The sequence below is a fragment of the Simochromis diagramma genome, unplaced genomic scaffold (genome assembly GCF_900408965.1).
Source record: "Simochromis diagramma unplaced genomic scaffold, fSimDia1.1 OVJJ01000685.1, whole genome shotgun sequence".
In the NCBI taxonomy this organism is placed as follows: Eukaryota; Metazoa; Chordata; class Actinopteri; order Cichliformes; family Cichlidae; genus Simochromis; species Simochromis diagramma.
Window position 1 is genome coordinate 4,436,088 of NW_024387477.1, and position 10,004 is coordinate 4,446,091.

At 45.6% G+C, this 10,004-nt stretch overlaps 1 protein-coding gene across 1 annotated transcript in view; it reads right to left on the reverse strand.

Moving 5' to 3' along the window:
• Window positions 1–9,049, reverse strand: part of LOC120723770 (ephrin-B1-like) — a 31,178-nt gene extending 22,129 nt beyond the window's left edge. Inside the window, exon 1 of the mRNA XM_040015475.1 lies at window positions 7,977–9,049. Coding sequence (XP_039871409.1) covers window positions 7,977–8,092 — 116 coding nt within the window. The 5' untranslated portion in view covers window positions 8,093–9,049. The remainder of the gene's footprint in view (window positions 1–7,976) is intronic.
• Window positions 9,050–10,004: the final 955 nt, after the last annotated feature.

Sequence of the window (10,004 nt, forward strand, 5' to 3'; positions counted from 1 at the left end):
ATTGCAGACAGACTGGGAAGGGAGGTTGCTGAATATGTGTGTAATTGTCTTTTTTCCCCCCCGTTTCCGAGGTGTGAAAGGGAATGCAGGGTTGCGCTGGGGCGTCCCGGGGAGAGGCGATTGAAGCGTCACTCACAGCTGCCACACAGAGCCTCGGCGCACACCAAATCCCAAGCCCGGGCTTTTCCCGGGCAGAGGGGCCGGGGCCGGGCCTGGGAGCAGCAGGAGTCCCACAGGCCTTTTCTTCCAACTCCTCTCACCAGCACAAGGGGGACCAGGTCCCTGCTGGGAGTTTGCTTAGAAAAGACTGAGCCAAGACTTGGCAGAATGGGTTAACGGAGGCATACACACACATATACACACACTATTTCAAATGCTTTTTGGGGGCTGTCTGTCTTGCCTGTGGGCATGGTGGGAAAAAAATGAAGTAGGGAAGAGAAAAAAAAACCCCAAAGATAAATCAAACTTCCAGTTAACAGCTGAAAATTTGGGACACGCAAACGCAAAGATGCAGAAAGAGACGACGAGCAAGAGAGGCACTGCTCAAACTAGATTACCGGAGAAATGAGTGGGGGGGGGTTTTCTGCTCGATGCCCGGGGAGCCTAATAGAGGAAAAGTCCCAAGGATTATACACTGTGCCGTTTCCACGCTCGCCCTAATAGTCTCCATGTCCTGCCTCTGTATGCCATAGATGGATTATGATGCTTTATAATTAACATGGGTAAGGGGGTTGTTACAGACCGCCCATCTGCCACGCTGACACACTTACGGGGGGTATCCCTTGGGAAAAGGAGGCCGCTACCACACTATTCCATTACTTTATCATTCTATCATTCTATTATCCTACCACTCGATTCAATTACCCTGTCACTCCATTAGTGTACTCGTAACAGTGAACAAAGAGCTCCGTGATGATCATTAATGATATGTTCCGAGCCGGTTGTGGCGTGGTCATGCTTCATCCAGGCTCTTCTTGTAAAAATATGATCTTTTACAAAGCACGGCTCATTTTTGGTTCCAATTAAGATGTCAAACGTAAATTGAGAAGCTCGTCGGCAGCCATAAGAAACATCTAAATGTGATACACTTTATTTTATTATTCTTTTTTGGAGCATGCAAAAGATTACTTGCCTTCATTTTCTGCAAGAAAAAACTGAGGACGTAAACTGTTACTCGACTTGCAGAGTAAAAGCATTTTTTGTCAATAATACACATTTTTTAGTGTTGAAAGTTCCAGAAAAACTTTTGTCCAACTAAATCTATCGTTTGATTAATTAAGTTGAAACTTGTAAAAATGCTACAATTTTCATTTGTATTTTTGTTTTGGAGTTTTTAAAAAAAAAAAGGCGAGAAACCGTATAACCCTACATCGCAATTTATATTCCCACCTCAGTGTTTTCACCAATTTTATTTGTTAATAAACACGCACTTCCTCCCCTGTCCCACACATTTTTGCGATTAGTCGCTGGGCTCCGTCACCTCCTGGCACAGTAAATGCAAACCAATCCCACAAAGGTCTTTAGTGTGCCACAAACTCGGAGGGGGAAACAGATCCCTCGTCGCCTGTATGCCGGTGACAGCCCCTGACGTCTTAAAGAATGTGCGGTGCAGCTGGCTGTTGAGGTTGCCTGCCCACTGTTAGGGAATGGCATCCGATGAGGTCTGCCTCCTCAGCACAGAGGGGTTCTATGAGAAAGAGTTAAGTCTGTGAGGTCAGTCTGGAGGAGGAGGTTACGAGTTCCCCGAGTCGGAGCCGTGGGGGTAATGGTTTTAGAGATGGCTGTCACACAGATCCGTTCCACTGTCCAATACTGCCGCTGATCTCCACCAGCCCGAGTCTGCTTGCTTTTCAATTGCTCAACTTCTCTCTCCCCGTCCTCCTTTCTTCTTTTCTCCCCTTCTTTCCTCCTTGCACTGACACATGGAAGTAATCTAGGATCTCTATGCTGGACTCAAAGGATGTGCGGTTGAGCCCGGGGCTGCATTTCGACGCTCTACATTAGCTTCCTTTCCTCTTCTGTTTAATCCCCTTATATTCAACTGCTCTTATGTAAAAGAACTTAGATGGAAAACAAAAGGCAGACTTTGCCCATTCAACTTTTTTCTCTCTCTCCCTCTCTCTTCGTTTCCTGTAACTCTGCATCCCTTCCCATTTTTCTTCTCGAATCAGCTAAAAGCACAGGCGAGGCGACAAGTAGGACTCTTAAGGGAAGCCTTCCAGCACCGTCGTCTGTGCCTCTGCTTGGCAGAGCCGGAGCTGATCGGAACTTCCTGGTCGCTGCCAGCCAGGCCTCCGTCTAATGAAGCTGGGTCGCTAACAGCCTGTAAGGCAGCCACTGTTCAGCCACTCTACACTCATCCACCACCCGGCCCTCGACACTTTCACAGGGGCACACTGGCACGCTCCTAACACTTCCTTAATGCTCCGCTGTGGCTGGACAAAGAACAATGGCGCACGGACGTGCACTCTTAAGCACTCCTTCACTTCCACGAGCTCAAGAGGAAAAATAAACAAGACTCAGACTGATTGGAAGTTTATTTTATACTCAACTGAACTTACAATTACTCTTTAAATAAGCATCTATACACCCTATTTTTTCCTTTTAGGAGGTAGGATCCTTTATTGGGTACAAGCAAAAGAAGACAATGCAGGAAATACGGGACAGAGGGCAGGGGAGCGACTCCCAGCAAAGGAGGCAAGCCAGTTGCGGTGCTGCTCGGCTGAATTTGCACCCATGTGGTGCACGCCCTAACCACTCAGCTATCATGACCCATTTAAATGAATGTGGTGTTTATTCCAGTTAAGAATTTTTTGTTGCATAATGCACTTTGCTGCATTTGTCATTGTTATCAGTGACTCACAACTCTGACTCACTAGCAACTGTCACACCTATATGAAAATTCCCCAAATGTAAAAACAGTTTTTACTCCAGGGCTTTGGTAACAAGTTCTTATCTGTCATCTCCCCCAAGCATAAGTATATTAGATGTCTTATTTCACACAAACACTCCAAAACAAAAAGTGTTAAAAATGCTAAATCCTAGCCAGCTTTTTTTGTATGAAAAATTAATTTAATTAATTGGTGGTGGGGGGCAGGAATTAGGCAATATGTGTGCAATGTGTGCATTTTGCTGATTTTTTCTGTGCCGTTTCTGTTAGTTGATGTGTGTGCAATATTTCTACTAGTGTCAGGTTACAATCCTGAGCTGCAACTCCCCACATAAACAAAAAAAAGTCAATACACTTGATTTGGATTTTTGGCTGTTTGTGTAGCTGTATATATATTTAAATAGAAGTACATATGGTAATATTGTGATATGACACGTTGCCTGCGGATTTAGATTCTCGACGTCAGTAAAGTTGCTGTTGATTGTGTCCAGTCACTGCTGTTTATGTTCTTGTTCTGCTAATTGACTAATCCTTCCAGGCATTGTCCACTCTTGCCAAATGATTCACTGCTTTCAGCTGCTGTCCCTGTAATATGTCTTGAAAGAAAACCAACTGGAACTGTGGGTCACGACGACCAGTTGGAAAAACACACACACACACACAGAACAAAAAGACGGAGGAAGAAAGAAAGAAAGAAAAAATCCAAACAAATTAGTAGCAAATGCTACTTTTCCCAAACTCGGGGAACAAAAGCTTTGGTTTCGTGTGCACCACTGCTTGAATATAAAGAAATGAATGCATCAATAACACAGCAAAACAGAATGATCAGCTTTCAGTGATGTGGCAGCCAAAACCACCAGTGGATAAAGTGAGTCCATCTGGAGCAAAACCATGATGAAAAAGCTGCATTGTTTTCCTCTTTTTCTTCTTCTTCTTCTTCTTCTTCTTCGCTGAAATAACCTAAACGCCCTGCAGCCCTCTTTCCCGAGCCCAGGTGCCTTGTGTAGATAACCAAATGAAGAATCTGCCATTACCCACACACACCGCTGAAACAACAGTCGTGTCGACACAGAAGCACGCGTGTGCGCGCACACACACAGACACATAAAAGCAAACGCAGCTGTCCTTACAGCGAGACACAGGGACCCTTTACAGCACTGTGGGCCAGTTGCTATCCAGAGGTATTTCTTATTGGTTGGCCCTCTCTCGTTCTCTCTGAGTGGGGCTCAGGCTCTAAGTCCTCTCTGTGTGTAATGAGATCTCTATCAGAGGGAAACATGATCAGAGTCTAAAGGGTGGAGAAAGGGGGAGACTGTGGGAGGCAAAGAGAGAGAGGGAAAAGGTACGTATCGCGAAGGGGTAACGGGGGCAAGCAGCGGGGTGTGAGGCAGGGAAGAAACAAAAACAGGCCTCTGACCCTCCCGACAGTGACCGCGGCTGCACGGAGCAGGAGAGGGGAGCGCTCGCCGGACTCCAAACCAAATCCTGATTCTTGTCTGAGGCTGCATCCGGCTCTCGCTCAACAGGTTTCGGCAGTTTTCAAGTTGTGCCGTTTCAGTTTGTTTTGTTTCACTTCCTCCTGAAAGTCGGCCTAGCTGAGCAGGTGAAAGTGGCAGATGAGTCAGTGTCTGAGAACAAACCCATTGAAATGATTGCTTTTGTAAGAGGCACTTCCAAGATAAGGAAGACATTGTATTCTTCTCATTACCTCATGCAAAGAAAAAAAAAGAAAGAAAGAAAAAAAATCTGCCTAATTAGCTTATTGTAAAACACTAAACATGAAAACAAAACCAGCAGCAGTTAAATTAAATTATGCTGTGATGGAAATGTAGTGAACCAATAAAATTGCTGCCTCATCATCTCAAAGCGCTTTGCAATTAAAAAAAAAAAAAAGCCACAAAAATTCCCTTTTTTTGTTTTGGGAAAAATTAAACATATTTGCTAAATGTCCCAGTGGTAATAAAGTTTAGCTTAATTACAAGCCCACTGAACCGTTTAACCACGCAAGCGTGATATAAAGCAAACCAGTCAACTGTTAAACTCTGAGCCAGACAGCTGAGGTAAAGGGACAGCAAAGCAAGTCGAGTAAAGTAGAGACTCACAGGCTCGAATCAGGAGACTTTACTTTTTATCAAACGCAAACGCTCTTTTCGTTTTTACCCCCCTTTCTTCTGCTATTTTGCGTCCTTTTGTGGGCTTTGACACAGAGGCCAAAAAATAAAAAATAATTCATGCAAAGTCTTTCCAAGCCTCACCAAAAAATGCAAAGAGTTCAAAAGCAGTGCAGCAGACTGTTGCCCAGCCTGTGGCCGCTTCCTCGCTGCATGTTTTTAGAGGTGTGCAACTGTGTTTTCCATCTCTCCTCCTCTCCTTTTCTTTCTCTTACCCCTCTCTCACCACCTTGTTTGTCTCCTGAGCTGCTGCAAACAGGCTGTGGTAGTTACAGGTCATGAGGTAAATATTAGCCGAGGAGGGCTGGAGGACGTGCAGGAACCGCTCACAGCAACCTTGTCAGATCATCATTAAATTGGCATCACTGCAGTGTACCTCAGCACAGTGTGAGTGTCAGTGTGTGTGTGTGTGTCCATGTATGTAGCACGCCTGTACATAGCGGCGCTAGCTTCAGCCAAGGCGATGGGACGTGATCAGTCATAACAAAGTGACATTTCGTGGCGTAATCCCACTCAGCTAAATGAGAACTAATCCGATTTGCTCTGATCAAATGTTAGACTGTTCTTTACCGGCCGGGGGGACGCTGACACATCCCAGCCTTCTTCTTCTTTTTCTGCACGGCTGCTCCTTCATCACCCCCCCCTCCCACCAACACCCCTACTTTGCCACTTCACTCATCCGGCCTCAAATTAAATATCAAAAAGGTATGATGCATCCTGCAGCACAAAAAAAGAAGAAGAGAGAACTAAAACTCAAGCATGTTTCCTCTTGTTATTTTTCTCGCAAGACAGTGCTACCGTGATGATGTATGCTGCCTGTTCAAGCACGCTGGGAGGAAATCAATTAAGCAAACCCCCAGTTATTGATAATACAGGAGGCGGGAGTGATGGCATCCTCACATGAAAATCCATAGCAGCAGGAATGCACATAAACCTGCACAAACACACACACCGTAGCGGCCCAAACCTGCTGGTTTCCTAGACTTTGCCTCATAACTCATGGCCTGTGGGGAGGCACTGGTATTGTTATAGTTTTTGTGTGTATGTAGTACACTGTGCAAGCAGAGGGCCAGATTAATTTATTAGCTGAGGCAGCAGCGCTCCCAAAAGCAGGAACAGGAAGTAAGACATCGTAAATCTCGATAAGTCACCAGATAGTGTACTGTACATTTCTATAGGCTTCTTCCACTGTTATCGCTGTAGAGTAATATAGGCCAATACAGAGAGATGGAGTTTAGAGGAACAAACAGTGAAGACTGATGCTGATTCCTGCGCAAGCACACCCACCCCATCTCTTTTTCTTTTATTGCCTATCAGCGAGTGCCGCTGACTGATACATTTCAGAGCAAAAACAGGTTTGTCTCTCTCTCTCTTTTTTGTTATTGTAAAGCCTGCACACAGCAAGATAATTGTCTATTGTTTTCCAAAAGGCAGAGCAGCGGGATAATTAGCTTGAGAGAACACTTTGCAGAGTGCATTATTGTTCCACTGTGAACTTTATGAAATATTCAGCCGTTCGTGGGGATTTTACAAGGAGCAGAGTGGAGAAACAGATGGAGAAACGATCTTCCAGTCCCTAAAATCCCAGCATGGTAACCTTCTAAGACATTCCCTTCAGGTGACATCATCAATCAATAAATGTCTCCCTCTATTTTTTTTTTTTTACTCTTAACTAAAAAGTGTGGATTTTTGCATGTGTGTGTGTGTGTGTGTGTATCTTTGTCTGATGACGCTCATTGTTCCACTACTTCTGCAGCCAAATAAAAGCTGATGGGCCGTAGTCTTGCCATTAGGACCGGGCCACACACACACACTCAGAGACACACACTCCAATGAACATGGCAGCAATATTCATACCCACTGACTGCACAACGAGCCTCTATGACATTTGACATTTGGGGGATAAATCATGGATTCACTTCAATGAGTAACTTACAGTTATAGGCTGGTCGAGCTACTCTCCATTTCCCCCAGTGCTGTGAGCTCGAATGAAGGTCAGCTCCAACCACACAGATCTTTTTCTCTCTCTCTCTCTTTCTCTTTTAGTTTATTTCCCCCCCCCCTTTATGAATGCTTTCCAACATGATGTAAATGTGGGAGTCAAGTCTAAGTGGGTGATAATTGTTACCAGAGCGTAATCTATTATCAGTAGTCTGGGCTCACTTTACTTGTTTGGATGGGAATAATATGGATTTTTAAAGAAAGTGTCTGGCTTCAGCTGCTGACTTTTGAAAAACGTGTCCTTGATTTCATGGGAAGAAATTGCGCTGGATCCAAGCCAGGGTAATTAAGAAAAATACAATTATTTTCAATCATTTGCTCACCTGATATCTGGAACCATCTTGTTATGCATTTTTGTGGGGAGAAACTAAATTCAAACTTGGCCACTTTGGACGGAGTGTGGCCCTCGTACGCCTGTTGGGAGGAAAAAATATCCTGCGCTATAGCTGAACACACTTGGCGTGGTTTACTTGACTTTTTCACCTTTATTCTTTGCACCAATTATGAGTGGATGAACTTCTCACAGCCCTAGAATAGCCGTGATTTAGTTGGAAAATAAAACCTTGGGTGCAATATTGCGAATAAAATTGCTATAATTACCCATCTTAATGTGTGATTTAAGCTGGGCCCGTTGTACATTGTATGAGCATGTACTTAACGGTGTTTCTTCAGTGTTGGGAAATTCCCCACTGGGAAAGACGTCAACGCCACACTCTGCGGCGCAGAGAGGACAATTAGAACTAAATAAATTATGTTCTTTTTAAGATAATTGCCACATTTACCAGAACATTTAACTCAGCGTGTACACAATGGCAACTTTTCCATAAATGTTAGCCCTCCATTGAGCGCGCGCACACACTCACACACACCCATAGAGTTTGACACCCTCGTCCAAATGAAAATGCAAGACTTACTTGGGATTCTGCGAGCTCCAGATTATAGTCTCCAGCGACTTAGCCGAGGGTAACGCCGACCTGCACATTATTGTAAAGATCCAGAGGTAATACTTCCAACAACCGAGTCCCGCCATTCTGATAAATGCACAAGACGAGTGAGCCGAGAACTCTAGAGCTACGGACGGTGCGCTTGGCAACCTTTATCTGCGGTTCGCCCGGTGGGAAGGTGAGCTACGATCAGTCGGGAGCATGTGAGGTCGATATCAGATACATGTCCTTGTGTCCGACTTCTTTAGATCTGCTCCAGACCCCGTGTCCTTAACTGAACTGCCGTGCGAAGGAGCCCCGGTTCTTGATAGGATTTGGAGGAAAGCAGCAGCAGCAGCCCACCGAGTGTCCTGGTTGACCTGTGGCTGAGGCAGTAGAAAGAAAAAACACCCCCTCACGACCTTTTCTTTCACTCTGTGGACAAAACTCAGCGATCCCTATGCGTGGAGCGGATCTGACCAATCGCGCAGTTTTGCCAAAATCTGGCGATGCGGCTGTCGGTGGAGCGCCGCGCCGCGTCTTTGTCAGAGCTGCCCTCGGTGGTGCGTGTACCTGTCGCCGTTTATAGCCTACAGATGACCACATTCATCCATCAGTCACAACTCCGCAGCACGCCAGGAATCCCGAGGTCCACTTCATTCCAGTGTTATCTTTCACTCCTCCGCCCCCCTTCTTTTGCTATTCTTCCTCCCCCCCCCCAAAAAAAGGAATTGAGTTTCTATTGTAAATATTCCTCCTGGCTCTCAGTGGCGTTACGCGTGCGTGTTGCGCTCCGGCAGGGTCGCTTCTAGTCCAACTCGGGCATGCTGCGTGGCCGGTGCGTAAAAATACAGTCCGGTCTCCCCGCTAGTTTATTGCTTCATGAAACACACACAAAAAAGTGCCGAGGTAAGATTAGACCTGCTCCCCTGCTTCTCGACGTGGCTCCTAAATCAGCTCACCAACATTTCCACGCCGGTATGTTGTTTTTTTTTTCTGACCGTCTGTAACACTGTGCACTCCGGTGTGTGCGGCAGCCCGAGCTCAACTGTAACCCGAGCTGAACAGAGCGCATGAGGAACAGCCCACTGTGCCAGCAGCGGCCAATCACAGCGCTCTGTCCGAACTTGGAAGCAGGAAGCGAAGGCATTTAAGGGACGTGGATGGGTAGATGGTAGGTAGAAGGAGGGAGCGAGAACTGGTGAGGGGGGCGGGGGTGTTATTGGGTTGACCCCACATCTCCACCTCCCCTCTCACCACCACCTCGGCCCGAGCCATCGACCCAAATTGAAATGGACGTTGGAGTTATTCGTCATACTGAAAGCTTCGGTGAGGAAAACGAGTGCACCAGAGTGTGTGTGTGTGTGTATGTGTGTGAAAGTGCTTACAAGAGCAAAACTTTGGCCCCTTTAAGTCCAGGGATTGTTGTTCCCAGTAGATAACTAATTACTAATTGGTCCATCAAGAAATTCGCCTGGAGCGCCACATTTATCATTTTGGTTATGAAGGATTGCATTTGTAACATTTTCCCTACGACTAGTCTGTTATTTCTGCTATTTCTAGCTGTGCCGCTGTAAATATATTGGTTTTATTCTATATACACAGGATTACAGTATCTGTTCTTTTGGCCCCCTTCTTTTTCTTCTCTGAAGGGAATGATGATTAATGGTCTCTTTGGATCTCTTTCTAGTCGTCCTCTTTTGGGATAATGAACTGCATGAGAACTTAGTCTCCAGTGTCAATAGACAATAGACGGTCGGTAGCCTATAGTCACTGGGCCATTCATTCACTGAGGAAGAAATGCTTGACACATAATTGATCATGTCCATGTCTGTGCCCCCTTTGTGCGCGCATATGTGTGTGTGTGTGTTTGAGGGAGAAAGGAGAGAAGAGTTCCCCTTCATTTCCTTGCATTTATTCAATCAATGCTGCCCCCTAATGGCTGTGATGAAATCGATTCTCAGACTACAGGTGGGGGGGGGGACTGAGTCTAATTGGAAAGGAAATAAAGCAGACATT